This window comes from Amphibalanus amphitrite, unplaced genomic scaffold, assembly GCF_019059575.1.
Source record: "Amphibalanus amphitrite isolate SeventyFive unplaced genomic scaffold, NRLGWU_Aamphi_draft 000232F_arrow, whole genome shotgun sequence".
Classification (NCBI taxonomy): Eukaryota; Metazoa; Arthropoda; class Thecostraca; order Balanomorpha; family Balanidae; genus Amphibalanus; species Amphibalanus amphitrite.
Window position 1 is genome coordinate 351,309 of NW_024881727.1, and position 16,055 is coordinate 367,363.

General features: G+C 46.7%; 2 protein-coding genes across 2 annotated transcripts in view; one reads left to right on the forward strand and one right to left on the reverse strand.

The window, feature by feature from the left end:
* Nucleotides 1–5,252, reverse strand: part of LOC122385820 — a 52,161-nt gene extending 46,909 nt beyond the window's left edge. The window contains exons 1-6 of the mRNA XM_043374396.1: nt 5,213–5,252; nt 4,917–5,049; nt 4,487–4,529; nt 3,801–4,101; nt 2,218–2,636; nt 1,762–1,988 (exon numbers count right to left, since the gene is read on the reverse strand). Coding sequence (XP_043230331.1) covers nt 1,762–1,988; nt 2,218–2,636; nt 3,801–4,101; nt 4,487–4,529; nt 4,917–5,006 — 1,080 coding nt within the window. The 5' untranslated portion in view covers nt 5,007–5,049; nt 5,213–5,252. The remainder of the gene's footprint in view (nt 1–1,761; nt 1,989–2,217; nt 2,637–3,800; nt 4,102–4,486; nt 4,530–4,916; nt 5,050–5,212) is intronic.
* Nucleotides 5,253–8,267: 3,015 nt separating this feature from the next.
* Nucleotides 8,268–16,055, forward strand: part of LOC122385805 (tumor protein p53-inducible protein 11-like) — a 56,553-nt gene continuing 48,765 nt past the window's right edge. The window contains exon 1 of the mRNA XM_043374339.1: nt 8,268–8,434. The gene's annotated coding sequence lies outside the window, so the exon portion shown is untranslated. The remainder of the gene's footprint in view (nt 8,435–16,055) is intronic.

Consider the following 16,055-nt stretch of genomic DNA (forward strand, 5'->3'; position numbering starts at 1 on the left):
GATACATACCCCCCCACCCCCCACCCACCCACACACACAGTTAATCAGAACTCAGGAGGTTAGTAGTCTTAACAGGCGCCGCGAGGCCTGACAGTTGCTTGCCAAAACCATCTTCAAACTGTCTATAAGACCGCTTTCTTGGAGTGGTGCCCGGACTATGTCGTGATCGACGTACCCAGCAGCGATGTGCATGATAGTGGCGAAATTCCCACCACACAGATTATATACGTGGCCAATAAACGACCCATCCAACTGCTCGGGGTACGTAGCAAGTCTGGCCAGTCCAGTGACGTAGGCTTGGCGAAGACGGTGGTCAGCGCGGAAAGCATTACGGAATGCGCGAAGGGCATCACCTCGCAGCACCTCACCGATGCGAGGCACCCCAGCAGCAATCAAAAGAGCCGTATGGTGCGCAGAACGCGGCAGACCCAGCGCTGCCTTGATCAGCGAAGCCTGTCGCGAGTCTAGACGCTCAATGTCGGCGGAACTGAGGGGAGCCGTCTCACAGCCGAAGATCAGTGCCGGCAGCACTACTGTCTTCCAGAGGAAGATTTTGTCAGCAGCAGTCAGGCGGTTGGTGAAATTGCCCAGGGGTGTGAGGCCATAGAATGATGCACAAGCACGCCTGATGCGCTGAGCCACGTGGCTGTCTGTGCTGAGGTTGTCATCAAGCACCGTACCGAGGTGCTCGGTCGTCTGCCGGATCTGCAGCTGCTGTCCTGACAGTGTCCACCTCGGTGTGCTCGTGAATAGTTCCTGTCCAAATATAATACAATGGCTCTTGGTTTTTCCCGGTTCAGGGTGAACGAAGTCGAGGCGCCAAGTAGCCGCGAATTCTCCCACCATCTGCAGCATGTCGCTAAGATTTATTGGAATGAAACAACCTTCTGATGGCTCTTCTCCTGACCGACTGGTTCCAACCCGAGGGAACAACCATCCCCGTCTAAAAAGAAATCCCTTTGACCGTTGGCATGATATGTACAATTGTTACGTCTCGTAGCGACCCTTGAGTAACGGGAGCCGAAAACCGCGCCAACCGTGCAGGACGCATTGCTACCATTACAGGAACTGACAATTCAGATTTTTTCAGCAGAATTCACATAACTCAGAGGAATGCACATACAACTTCAACCAAACAGATGACAACAGTTCGGTGTATCATGGCGCATCCCCAGTTTCGAACTAATAGTTTCAATGCCACCTCCTACACCGTACACGAGCCGCGACCAGCCACTGCCATCAAAATGGCGGAAAGCGGCGCTGTGCACGTTGACAACCTATAGCACCTGCTGTCGATAGCATCGGACAGCAGGCGATTGATGTTCTCTGATCTCACATCCGGAAATAGGGCTCAGTGGTGCAGCTCATTATCTGAACGGGTGGCAGAACGAGGTGGCTGTCTTATCTGAACGAACCCAGACAACTGAACGGACCTGCGTGAGGGTGAGTTGGGCTTGTTTCGTCTGATGGTCACATTGATCCGCCGCTGAGCGTGAACCAGTAATTGGAGGAGAGATACAGAACTGTTGAAACAGCGCTCCGGGGAACGAACTGCACGACTGGCACTTTGATCGCGTGAAGCAGCGATATGTGATTGACTGTTGCATGATTTAGTGTGAGACCATATTGAGCCGATTGACAAGGATATTTACTATTGAAAACTGTTCTGTGCTTCCTCAACTATGCTGGATACGGACAGATCCTGATCAGGCTAAACCTTCCCTCTTTCTTTGAAAACTCAAGTCAAACTTATTCACTGACCTCCATCTGGCAGATCTCGGTCGCCTGGTCACAGACGTCCTCAGCCTGCACCTGTGTCCTGTTCGGTGTCCCCTTCTCGCCGTCAATGTGCACACTGACGTAGAACTCTGCCGCGGGGCAGTGGGGCGGCTTCCAGGTCACTCGGACGGCCGTGCGACTGCCGTTCACAGACTCGATGGACAGGTCTTGCACCAGCTGAACGTACAGCACCATGTCGGCGTCGACGGCTGTTGGAGGAATGGCGAAAAAGGGATATTGCATAGGTCAGGAGGCTGACTCAAATAAGGGGTGAACTAAGGGAGGAAGAGAGGATAACCCTGCAAATACATTTTCTAAAGAGACTGAGAAAGGTGTGCTAGTTTTATGACACCATGCTGAACTGCTTATCAATTCATCAGGGCCAGGCGTTAATCATGTTTTCCCTTTTTTCATTAACATTAAGACCTATCCACTCACCAAAACCGAGCGGTATCAACATCTGAATTTCATCGTCCGTGGTACTGAAGGGAAGCTCACACGCCACACTGTGCAGACTGATCGACTCGGGCTCATCTTTCAGCGCCCCGTGTCCCGCCAGCACTGCCCGCCGGTTGTTGAGCGGCTCCAAGTCGCCGTCGACGTCAGCATGCTCGTCGATCTCGACGTAGTCGTCCTCAGCGTCCTTGTGGATGTGTACATGAGAGCCGTTGCGGGGCGCTAACTTCACCGGAACGTCGGACGTGAGCTCGATTGCCGCTGGTGAGCCGGGTGGCTGTGCCCAGACGGTGCGTGACCCGCTCTGCCAGTTGCAGGCTGCCATGGTGGCACAGCTGCGCATAGTTGAGTAGGCTGCACTGCCGGCAGGCGTCCAGCTGGCCGGAGACCTGCAGTCTTCTCTGTTGGGAACGGATAGGTACGAGTTTCGTTACAAGCCGGTATTGCATTTTTTAACCCTCGCATGTGTGCGGCGTTTGCCAGCTTCTAATGTGTAGGGGGGGGGGGGGTCGGTTGGACCCCCCCTTGCCGTTTGGTCCCTGATCGAGCTAGAGCTTCGCGAAAAAAACGAGCGTGTTGCCCGTGACGAGAGGAAGCCGATGATACCCAATTTTAAGGTCCTAGGTCATCGGGTGACCTTCCAGGTCAGGTCAATGACCCAAAGTCGGGAAAATCGGGACCTGTTAGAAAGTCGTAAAGTGTGGCTGCTAAGGGGTTTTTTCGGGGTGCTGATCACGAATATTGTGTTATTTTTGATCACAGATGATGTCTTGAAGCATTTAGACCAGGTCGGGTCAGGTCAGGTCAGGTCAACCAGTAGGCGTCGTGACGGGTATTCGTAGTACGTGTCAACCGCCTCTGACAGCTTCGTAACATGTTACAAAGTCACCAAAACTACTTCGTAAATGTTGAAATTGTTGCTAAATTCGAATTCAGCTCCAAAAACTAGCCTAGACACATGTAAAACTCGAAAAAGTGACCCGAGGTCACCCGAGGTCACCAAAGGTCAATGACCTGACCTGACCTTCAGGTGACCTTGACACACACGGGAGTAACATCAAATCACATGTTTGAACGTTTGAAACCACGAAAAGCTTGCAAACACGCGGCTAGTGCGAGCCGACATACGCGAAATCGCGATTCCGGCCAAACATGGTCTCGGAAAAGAGGTCACAGGTCAAAGGTCATTTGGGTCAGGGTCATGATATTTTCAGGGTAGGTGTAAAATAGATCAATGCGAAGGTACTGAAAGTTTAGTCGCGATCGGCCGCTTTTTACGCGAGTTATTTGCGAAAAAACATGGGGGGGTCCATCCGACCCCCCCCCCCCTACACATGCGAGGGTTAAATTAGGTATTGTTTTATGATTAAGAATTGATTCCAAATATTCAAAAGATCCTTCTTTCGCTAAGAAAACGCACATTTTTCTACATTCGCCGTTCGTCAGTGAACGTATTTTGAATTATAAGCCACCTAGCAACGTAGGTTTTCTAGACACCAACTAATTCCATCTTTATAATTGAAAAGATAAGAATTGCGTACCTATTAAACTTCAACAGCACATACCTGCAGGCCAGATCTACCAGCGTGTTCTCTGTGAGCTCTGACACCACTTGACGGCGCAGCTTACTCAGCACACTCAGTGTGCTGAGACTCGCAACCCGGGCCGGGGTAATGCGCAGGTCCATGGTCTTCAGTTGCTCCGACTTCAGGTACTGGCTGTCCATTGACGGGTCGGTGAAGCTCAGATGCATGCCCGACTCGCACTTGAAGTTGGAATCGTTGGTGCCAAACGCCAGGGAGTCGCGAATGACGCCGTAACAGGTTCGGTTGAAAAACTGGAAGCCGGCGGCCCGGGGACACGGCACTGAAATATCGGCACGCGTCATTTAATAGAGATTGCAACTTGCAGTGTTCGCTTTGCTTATCGTGGCAATCAGACCTATTAAGTCCTTTACTCATGGAGATCCTAAGCCTTAGGGTAATTTTACATTTGGCACCGTTCTACCCCATGTAAATAAAAAGAAATGTGTATGTTGTGTTTAGAAATAGCTCGCTACGGTGCCTTTTTAAAGAGTTATAAACCTTGAACAATACCATCTACCATCGTTCTAAATTAAAGACATATCCATAAGTCTTCAGTAAAAATTCATGCCACGACTCAATAATCAAGGCGCTTTTCATCATACATTCCCCTCTTCATCATTTCAGACATTCCGTATTATGATAAGCGACATTTAAAAAGATCTCACCGAATGCTTCTCCGCAATAGGTGTTTTCGCCCTCCACGTACACCTGTAGAACAAAATATGTACCTAAGTGGGACACTTGCGATTACAACTGAAGAAAAACTCACGACATTTTCATGGATGAGAAATATCATCTCGCGTGCAGGAACTTGAAACTGCTCGTCAAAACCCCTCATCTTTGACCTTAATAGTTTCGCATAGGTATGGTTACTGTATATTTCAATCACCAAATGCAATCGAGAAATCGAGAAGCTTGAATTTGCAAGTTGCTTTAGGGGCTTTGAAAATATGTCTTTTAATATAGTGTACCTACAAATTACAATAAATAACCCTTATTTAACCCTTATTTATTACGTTGTTCAACGATCACGGCTTTTTGGAAAAGCAACGCATATTGCAAACACATTATTTGCCATTTGTTGTCAGTACTTACCAAGGGAGATGCTAGTAAAGCCACAATGCTGCCAATAATGATCTTGTTTGCCATAATAATACGCTTATCGGCGATTGAGAAGTCTTTCATAACTGATGCATTATCAATTAAACGTTTTTTATGACTGATTTTCCTGGTGATACATAAGTGAAAATGTTATATATCTAGCAGCATTGTATACACAATGCATATTAATTGGCAACAAAGAAATATCATGTACCTGCCAAACGTTTGACCATTACATTATCAATATCGGTGCATGGTGAATCGGCCATTGACCTCCCACGGCAACCTACTTTTTCGAACCCCAACAAGTTGAACGCCACGACCCACTTTGTCGATATTCGCAGCATTTGTCGAAGAAATACCCCCTTGAAAAATGTTCAAGTCTCTCGAACTAAATTTTGTAAATGGTCCTCTTCTATGTGAATTTAAATCCAACAGCCAAAGAAAAGACAACCTTGTTGCTGTTGGGTGTCATCATCATGGCCAAGATACCAAGCGGTTAATATCCACGTATCTGTTGCTATTGCACTGCACCACGCCAATAACCATAAAGAACTAAGCGGTCCAGGATGACAGGCCTGCCGATCGAAGAAGCATCAAACTGGGCAGAAGTACCGTGGACTGAAATTGGTACACTGTATTTTTGTAATCAACAGAGGCGGATCCAGCTCAGAGTTTTTTTTGGGGGGGGGGGGGGGCAAACCATAACAATTTATCGATTCTTTCCATGCATCGTCCATAGGCGTAATGTTAAAATTATGCCGTTGGGGGGGGGGGGCAAATGCCCATTTTGCCCCCCCCCCCCTGGATCCGCCACTGGTAATCAACTGTAATGCTTGTACTCATACTGCTGATCTACAAGACGACAAATTTGAAACCACCGGCTGTCTTTACCTCAAACGGTTTTAGATGATCATCTATGACTTCAGTCATCAATGACTTCGTTTCCCAAAGCCAATGGAAACTTCCATCGACATTCATGGCACTCAAATAGACAAACATTTTATCCACATTGGTTTTCGCCAGTTTGTGAAGAATTTTGATCTCTAGCGAAACGGACAGTCTGCGGTTTAAAGGTAGTGTGCCACCTTTGAAAGATTTCCCATTTTATTTTTCCTAGGATAAGAAGCTTCTGTTTTTACCAAATATCGCAAAAAAATCAAAAATGGGCCTGGAATAGTGCCTTTTTCGCCTAAAAGTTTATCGGTTTTTCGATATGTATAACAACTGTAGTGGGCTGACCTGTAAACAGGCGTCGGCAACAATCGCGAATGCGGCGCACATGTGACAATAAGCTAAGGTCATTATAGAGTTACGACGTACGGGAATGAGTTATCAGCTGTCTAATCGTAGACAACACAATGTCGAGCCTTAAACTGTAAGCCTGTATTGGTATTGTTTCTTTTATTTGGCTGTCGAACATTATTTATGGTTTGAAATATGATTTTATGTAAAATAATTGATATGAAAAAGCCGTCTCTTAAGTTATGACCCCATTTCACCGCACGCAAGTGGCAGAAATGGCAATGATCAGCTGACGCATTTTTCTTGGCCGAAGTCAGAGCGCGCGGCCCGACGCACCACCACCGCACCACAAAGTATGAGCAGAAGCCGCGCCCAAAGCCAGGGCCCCGGTAACGTGAGGTAGCCGAGTCGGGGCAGCGTGCGCTGACCCAAGCCGGGGCCGCAGCTTTGGGCGCGGTCTACCGCATCCCCGCGGGCAGCCCCGGGCTATCACATGACACCGGGAGGACGCGCGGCCCCGGCTTGGGTCAGCGCACGCTACCCCGACTCGGCTACCTCACGTTACCGGGGCCCTGGCTTTGGGCGCGGTCTGCCGCACCACCTAACAGGCGTGTTCGAAATCGCAGGAGATGATGATGAACGGGTTTATCGAAACTTGATTGGATGAGCATATCGGTAATAGCGATTTCAGTGTGTGCATTTATTGTTCATAGTGGTGTGAAATGTGGTTGGGGTACGACCGACAACCCGTCGGGGCGAATTTCGCACTGGGGTACTCAAAAGTTGAAGAATTTAAGACGTTTCCATGAGTTTTGAAGGTATGGATAAGTTCTAAAAATCCGGTTCTCCTTATCTGGGCCATTGACTCCATACGGTCCAGGAAAGCTGGCACACTACCTTTAAGCTCGGAGGAAAAGTTCCATACAATTGATTCTGTTCTGAAATACGATCATGCATCTTGCAGAAATACCCCATCGGACACGAAACAATACAATGCATTGATGCAATGGAGTGTGCAGGGCAGTTTCATTCAACTGTTGGGTACATATGTATATCGTTGGTGCTTGCTTTGGCTTCTTCCTTCTTTGTCTTTTGTCTTATTTTTCTTCACCTCCAACCTTTATTAGAATGGCCATCAAGTTTGTTCTTAAAACGAAATTTCTGAACTTCCCATTACATTATTTGTCGCGTGACTGTCACTTTCGTGACATTTACGTGACGGCACGCGACAAACATGTCCTCAACAGCTGGGTGCAATTGTGCCTGAACTCAGCGGGAAAACACGGCACATATCGCGTGAAAATATAGCTGCAGGAACTGAGCCGATCTGAACGGTCATTGCGCTGCATGGAAGAAGCCTGTTTAGTGTTTATCCCTTAGTTAAGAAGTGTTGGCAAAGCTTGGCTATGATGCCGTGAAAACTGAAAACAAGAGTGAACTTCACCTCCAACCGTCTCATATTGATGCCACCTTTTTTACTGTTAGTAGCTGATAAATATCCATGTGATAAACGCCATTTTACTATCATCTGTTCCCGAAGCTTTCCGTTGCGTGTCATTCAGATTTCAGCTGCGTCCAGTTGCGGCCGCCCTGCCCACTGGGCTTCTGTTGTTGCTGCTGTGTATGGTGGCAGCGTGCCCGCGATGGCTAGCCACGCCATAACATTAGACCATTATGTTCACGGCCCGGCATTTGCGCTTCGTGTCGTGGTCTGCGGCTGCGGCTCCAGAAAAAAACGTCAACAGTTCGCTGTAGCGTGCAGCCGTCACAGTTCGCTCCACTCCGCAAAAACAACTCGCCTCTTGTCCATTTATTGCGCTCAGGCTCAGATTCGATGCAAATATGTTGTGCTTCTTTTCGTTTCCTCCTTGGGAGCCGTTGACACCAGACAAGGTGACCCCTGGCGCCGGGAGAGATGGAACAGATAGCTCTCTTCGTGCGAATCGGCTATCGTTTATCTCCGATGCCGAGCTGCCAAGAGGGCCGCCCGAGGCACACCTGCGACTGGTGCCCACCCCGCCCCCCCCCGCCCCTCCCCGGCTTCTCCTCCCCGTGGCCGGTCTCCCCCCCCCCCCGCCCCGCCCCGCCCCCGGGAGGGAGGCGGCAGAGGGGCCCGCGGCGCGGCGGCGGCGGCGGCAGCGGCAGCAGCGGCCAGTCGGCGTTTGACAGCGGCCGTGGAGGCGGGAAGGGGCGAGCCGTGGAGTGTGTGCGTAGAGTGCGTGGCGAGTGGCGGTGGTGGCCGTGGGGCTGGATTCATACACGTAGCGGTGAGTACTGAGTCACGGGAAAGGTGGTGGTTTTTGTAACTTTTGGAGGAAACTGATGGTGTCTTATTTTACATTTGATGTTACGGCTATTGCTTTCCGTCACATGACTAGTTTTTTTTTCTGCTCGAAACATGATATTTTTTGCCAGGCGTTTATCATAGCATCAAACACATGTCAAACACGAATAAACACTTGTAAACTTGAATATCCACCATCGCTTTTTACTGACATCTCACAAAAACTAGTCACAGCCAGACTATATTCCCTCAACACTGAAAGCACACTTCAGATAGTGCATTTGAAGCACACTCTGTGCACATCCGAGGTCACTAATCTCACACTATCGCTCTGTGAAGCTTAATAACCGGTTTCTGTGTCGTGTCTGCACTGTGGGCTGGGCCCTAGAGCAGGGCTCCGGGAGCCTTCCCGCGCTGCGCAGACCGGTTCCACCGATATACGGTGCACGAAGGACATGCTTTTCATGTATACAGGAACTGCCAGCGCGCAACCTCACGGGACGCAGACCGTGAATGTGTTTGGATTCTCAGCAAATGTTTAGAATGTCTTTTGAAGGCGATTGCCAGTGTAAACGGATGAGATATGAGAGATGGAAAGGAAGTGCCGTCAGTCATCCGTTCTGGGCATATCACGTCTGACGAGATCAATATCCCATCGATGACTTTGTGGAAAAGAAGTATTTTGATATGAGATGTTTAATGCGTATTTACTTTATATGTACATACTCCTGTACATACTCCAGTCCACACGTTACAAACTTTACCTTATAACGGAGGAAGGAAGAGAGAAAGGAGAGAAAGATAATCATCAATATGATACTAATAATAGCCGTTTTCACGACGGGCTACCCGGCGAATGCACCTGATTTGACCAAATCTGCACCTAATTTCTTTTACAGCAAATATCTTCATTTTATGAATTCATTTCAGTGTTTTAATCGATGATGCTCTCTGATAACATGACAAAGCAGGCATATAAGCAATTAGTGCAACCCTAGCTGATAGCTGCTAAGAGACACACTGAACCTGATTTGACCAAATCTGCACCTGATCTGTACCAGATGTGCACCAAATGTGTACCAGATGGCCGCCGTGAAAACGGCTAATATATAACATTATATATAACTAATAATAGTAACAATATGTAGATGGTGATGAAAGTGCAGTTTAATAATGAACAATGGAACCGCGAAATCGATTCGTATAAGGGTTCAAACCGTTTCTGACTCTAACAAGCGTACCTTCTTTAATCTTTAGCATTTATTAGCATTTAGTCTTAAGCAAATTTTTAACATGGCAGTGTGAATGGGATCTATTCATTTATGCAATAGCCAGCAGACTGCAATTAGCCACACTTGCCACATCAAACTGTCGGCAAACTGGCATTTCAGTGGCGAAATGCCCCAGGTTGTCGGTTAAAAGGACACGCATATCTCCTCATGGTGTCTCCACCTGCAGGGCTCGCTAGTAGAGAGGTGACCCTGGAGCCTGCCAGGAGGAATCCTCACCCCGTCACCTGCTCTTCCTTATCTAGAAAGGTCTCGAGGCACTTCGCCTTGCTGGTTTAGCATATACGTATAGAGGCAGGGACCTTCAGGTGGACATGAGTTTGGATGAGTAATGTGTGCACAATAAGGCTTAGTCGTGCTGAGCTCAATGGCGTGAGTTCATGTGGAATGTTTCGGAGGAAAGGTGCTTTTGCTGCTGCAAAAGCTGTCTTTATGCAGCTTTTGCTTTGTCCTGCAGCCTGCTACGTCATGGCACTGCGCACATCGAATTAACAATATGCACCGTTTTATGCTCTGCAGCGCAGCTAGAGAGCTCAGCTGCAGCCTGCATTTGGTTCCCTCTGTTCACAGTTTGAGAATTAGAATCCACCCGCGGCTACCGTCAAGGTGGATGAGAAAATCTAACGTGATTTTTTTTTTAAACTGGCGCTACGGTTTTTCAGTTTTCGATAAATGCTTCACCAAATTGTTTCATCAAAGTGCGATTCAAAACTGTGGTGTTAGTTCGCTAAGCAGAGGAATGACTTTTGAGGCTGTCGTGTTGCAAAAGAATCTCCAGTACCTACCTAAATATAGTTCTTAATTAATCAATCACCTAGAAGCAAAGTGCATTAAGACCAATATAGTCTCGCTTGACCTTATATAGTTATGTCATATTTAATTAAGGAAAATTACAGTTTTTATTATTAACATTATTTTACATAATAGCATTGACTGTTCTGAAGCTAAGCGAGGTAGCCCCAATCTTACAGCTAGGTGAAGCCATCAAAACTACCTAGCTAGAAGCCCCTCTTTGCTCCAACAGTGGCCAATGGTCTTTGACCAACGAGCCACGCTCGCAGTCGACCACATGCACCACAACCACTCATGAATAAACGATGGATGGGCGAAGCCGCGACTTATGCCGCATGCACCTGTAAATGAAAGAGCGCGGGCCTTGCACATGCACCTTATAAAGCCATTTCCTTACTCGAAAACTCGCAGGCCTGGAGGCCTAATGTAAAACAAAGTATTCATGTTTCGAAGCTGGTCAATCTTCCATGACTTGCACAATAGGTGAACGACCATATTAACAGCTTCTCCATCATAAGTTATGCACGTCTGGCACATGTGCGGCGTGCATGCCTGGCCCGATATGCAGCGTGGCATCGCTCTCCCATCGCACCCGCATGTGCAGCGTCGGAGCGCTATTTTTAGACTGTTCCGAGTACAGTCACTGATGCAACATGGCAGTTGGTAGTGCCACATTGCGAGAGATTGATAGTGTACGGTATCTCTCGCCTGCATTTTCGGGAGAGTGACAGACTGCAATTCTGTTGTTTTGCTGCTGTGTTGTGATGTTAAAGTATGATTTGTGTTGGTGTATTGATTTCGAGGTTCTTGTTTCGTTGTGAGCATGGTTACGTTGATAAGTGATTGATGGTAATTGATTGAAATGATTTGAAGTGACCATGTGACAAGCCACACAGCGATGTTTACGATATTTTACATAATCTGTAACAGAATTGCTCAAAGTCGCCATAAAGTTAGTTGGATGCATAATGCATTTCTTGGTAAGGCGAGTAGTGTCCGAAGGCTCTCTTGTTCAAAATGACTGTTTCGCTCTGTTACACATTTTAAATTCGTCCATAGACCCGTGGACTGCACCCATGTGGTACAAATGTCTAAGTTCCGTGATACTTTGTGGGTTACATTTGATTTGGGAATTGTGCTTCGGTCCGATTTTCTTGCGTTTGTGGAACAGTGATGTTAGAATGTTGTTCAAGTTACGTTAGAATGATGCTAAAATAATGAGCGGTGTGGCAGGCTCGGCAGGATGGTTTCTGACACCTGTTACTTGATGCGCATTGGATGGCGTCTCGGCACTTGGAATATGTACAGCGCTCAATTCTTGACCCAATTCCAGTTTTCGATCATGATAAGCCATCAACCATCTGTATTCCATGGGACTGGAAGAGTGCGCCAATTTTATTGTCCACGAGAATTTCCAAAGAGTAAGGCTATGGAGCGCTGTTTTCCATGCTACGCTCCTACGGTGAGGATGGCATAAACAACTTTCATCGACATTGAAGGGAGATAATACATTTCACTGTTGTTATTTGTACCTACGTTGTTGTTGTTGCTTATAGACGCCTGCTTCTTTTCTTGGCTTCTGAGCCCTCTTTGTTCGCACAATCATGCTCAACGAATCATTTTTTAATGGCACTGTTGTTCATATCGTGAAGTAGCGTTACTGCGTAATAACTTCAAGCAAAACCCATCCAGCAGACTCTCAATTGAATTTACCCTTCCTAAATGCCTTTTAGTTGTCAACGTGTTCGCAAAAAAGAAGGAATGAAAGAAACAATCACAGCCTATTGATGGCGCTCTCTTGCAGCCACTGTAGATTGTATAGAATACTTGAGTAGTTTCGAGGCGTCTGAGAATCCAAACTTTTCAAAGCCTCGTCAACCAATCTGATACTTCAGTTTGCAAATGTGGGTGCGAGACCAAAGCCAGATCCAATGCTGCGTTATGCTGCGTGTGACGCGTCTGAAGAAATAGAGACGTGGGAATGTTTTTGTCGTAATGATGCTGTTTTAAACATAACGAGGAAGCTCATAATTTATTTTTGTTCTTTTAGTGGGGCGGAAACTTGTAGGTATATTTGCATTACGCATATTTGAGTTGTTCATCACGTCTATTACTCAGGATAATTGAAGGTTGAAAGAATGGGATACTGGAAATAAGTAATAGTTTAACGCATGCACTGGAGGGTTCCGAGACCTGTACGCCCAGTGCAAGGGAAGAGGCGAATGTCACTCCCCTCCCATGAGATCTCAGCTCCTATGGACCTAAAAAGACGAAAATTGGAGGGTGAATGGGAGCGGTGGGGAACTCTAGTATGTGTCATTTTCATGACAGACACTACATAGATCCATATCTCCAGGGTCAAATAAGGTCAAATTTGCCTGATGAGGATTTTTTTTGTGTTTGCATGCTCCTGCCTCAAAAAGCAATCGGCCGATTTTGTTCTTTCTCCACTATACGAAAGGCATATGTATTTTTGATTATATATGTTACAGGCAAAGTGAAAACTCGGGCATTTTGCAAAATGCCTAGGCAATTTGCAAAATGCCTGACCGGCTAGGCATTTTGCAAAATGCCCAGGCAATTTGCAAAATGCCTGACCACCAGGCATTTTGCGAAATGCCTAGGCAGTTTGCAAACTGCCTGACCCACCAGGCATTTTGCGAACTGCCTAGGCAGTTTACAAAATGCCTGGCGGGTCAGGCATTTTGCAAAATGCCTGAGTTGTGATTGATTTATTTTACCGTTTTTGTTTACCACAGGCGTTGACCATGTCGCTCCCATGTGCCTGAGCCCCAAACACATTCAATATTTACGAATATACCCACGTCTTGCGCCACTTCCGTCGAGATGGAACCAATACTGAATGGTGTAGATTGAGCCAACGTCTCCCTATAATTTTCGTATACGGAGTTGTAGCCGTTCGTGTGTAGGAATGCTGCGATGGGGCGCGGAGCATGGCACAGAGAAACATGGGCGCGGAAAAACGCGGCGACCGGCCGAATATTGACCCGACATTCTTCGTTTCCCGTGCTTATTTACATCACGGCAAGAGAGGGCCGCAGCGATACGGGGTTGCCAGCGATCGATAGAACAGAGACAAGCGTATCCAATAAACATTTTTGTTAATCACGTGTCACGTGGAAAGAAATGGTCTATATCTTGAGAAATCAGCCATTTTTGGTACATTTCAGGAAAAACAGCATTTAAAAACAATGGCAATGCATTGGAATGAGATGAGATACATTCCATAGACAACAAGAACATGTGGCTTTTACGCTTTTCTAGAAAAGCAAGTTTTTGGTCATCCACGACCCACGTGCACACCTTTGTAATAAAAAGACGCTTAGAAATTACAAGTTTTACATGCAACGGGCATGTTCATCTTTACACAGTCACAATGCATTGATAATGTAGACGTGTGGCTCGCCAACCAAGCTACCATACATCGAAAGAACATTCTTTTCTGATCAATATCCACACAAAGTATTTCCAGAGTCATCAAGGCTCTTAGAAACATAACCGTGTTTAACGCGTGTTTACCGATAAAACCGCGCCGGGCGCCCGGTAGCTGGCGCGGCGGCCGGGCCGCTCGCGCTGCCTCGGGCTCAGTGACATTGAACTCGGCAGCGCTACCCGGAGAATGTCTCACTGTGTGTCCTCCCACTTGGTGCGTATCGCTTGTGATTAACCGCTGTTGGCGGCACTTACAATGATGCTTACGCATCGTCGCTGGTGTGAGTTCGATGTCAGGCATTTTGCAAACTGCCTGAGAAAATAATTTCAGGCAGTTTGCAAAATGCCTGGTGGGCCAGGCAGTTTGCAAACTGCCTAGGCATTTTGCAAAATGCCTGGCCGGTCAGGCATTTTGCAAATTGCCTGGGCATTTTGCAAAATGCCTAGCCAGTCAGGCATTTTGCAAATTGCCTAGGCATTTTGCAAAATGCCCGAGTTTTCACTTTGCCTGTAACATATACATATTGAGAATTCCTAGTTAATCCGGCCATATTAATTGCAATAAGAACTCTGCTGAGAGTAAGATGTCTTGTCCCAGCTTTTAACAACGGGAGTCCAACGCTCGACTATCAGAATCAATTGAAATTATATTTGCTTTACAAAATTGCGCTTATTACCTACGAACAAATATTTTGTTTTATTTTGTTGTTGTTTAATCCACGTTAGACAAAAGGCTTCTGTTTCGGTAACGTTGGTAGGTATGTTTCTGACCTACGCCTAACTTCTTCATTGTTTTTTTTTTCTTCAACTCCGTCAACCCATAAATAAAGTTTGCTAGAATGGGGTGTCTGGTAGGAACAGCCAACGGCTCACACGGCATTTTACAGCCCACTAAAGTACAGCCCTGACAATACCACCACGGACTCAATTTAACCAAGAAGGCAACGCTAACTGGACCTGTCGCCCCGTCTAATAGGGACTTTATGTTTCCGTCTTACTCTGGTGCAGTTTCGTTAAGTTCATGGTACGCCCGTGGCATCTGATCATAAGCAAGTAAGGTAAGATGAGTAATTTGCTAAGATCTTGGACTATGCTTAAGCATGTGCACTGTTGCATATCGTTTTGACAGGCTGGAGTTATCTGTATGTGGGTTATTTGAGGGGTTTATCTGCATTACGGATCTTTTGCTGAAGTGTTTTTTGTGAGAGTCCAGCTTGGCAGGGACTGTTATGCGTATCGACCTATCCCGTACCATGCGGGATGAAGGAACATGGCAATAAGAGTCAATGAAACACCGATAACGCAAACTGGTTTGATGAAGTGTCAGCTTTGGGTAACTCCTGCGTTTAAAAACTTGCAACAAACTATGTATGTAAATGTTTGCTCCGGAAGTGTAGCCTCAAAAAAAAAACTTCTTAAGTTTGTGAGTCGCGAACTTCGAGTTCCGTAATGAGTTGGTTAGTTCGTGTTTGATTTGTCACTGGCTACGACCTTTTTCCCTGCCGTCTTTAACACTTCAACTAAACTACGCCGCATAGTAACCTACACCGTGCCAATTACGAATTACGTTGTGTTCACGTCTGCTCATATCCGCCATGGTTGCTGTTGTGTTGTTGAAGGTTATGTAAAAGGCTAGCCAAAGTTTTCCACTCTGTCTTTCAGAAGACGTTTGACATTTTATGAATGACTTTTTGAAAGACGGCTCACAAACCTGTTTGCAGATGGACTTCAACAACATGAATCTTGCTCCCATTGCAGCACAGCAGCCATGAAATGCTTGCGTACCAGGTTAGTTCCTGTAAATGCTTAGCCAGTCTTGATGAATAAAAACGATTCGACAACTCAACGATGAACGGTTCGGCGAAGCTCATGTGATTTACCCCGATCCCCGGCCATTATAGTCCTTTTCATTTCAGAACATGCATCGCCGATAGCAGAATGTGGCCTCTGACGTAACGTATGACAGTCATTCACCGTCCACGGCACGATCCAAACTAAGCTAAGACGATGCGTAATTCAGTAATCTGAAATGTTCTCAAAACGCGGCCAGTTTCGCGACAGCTGGCTGTC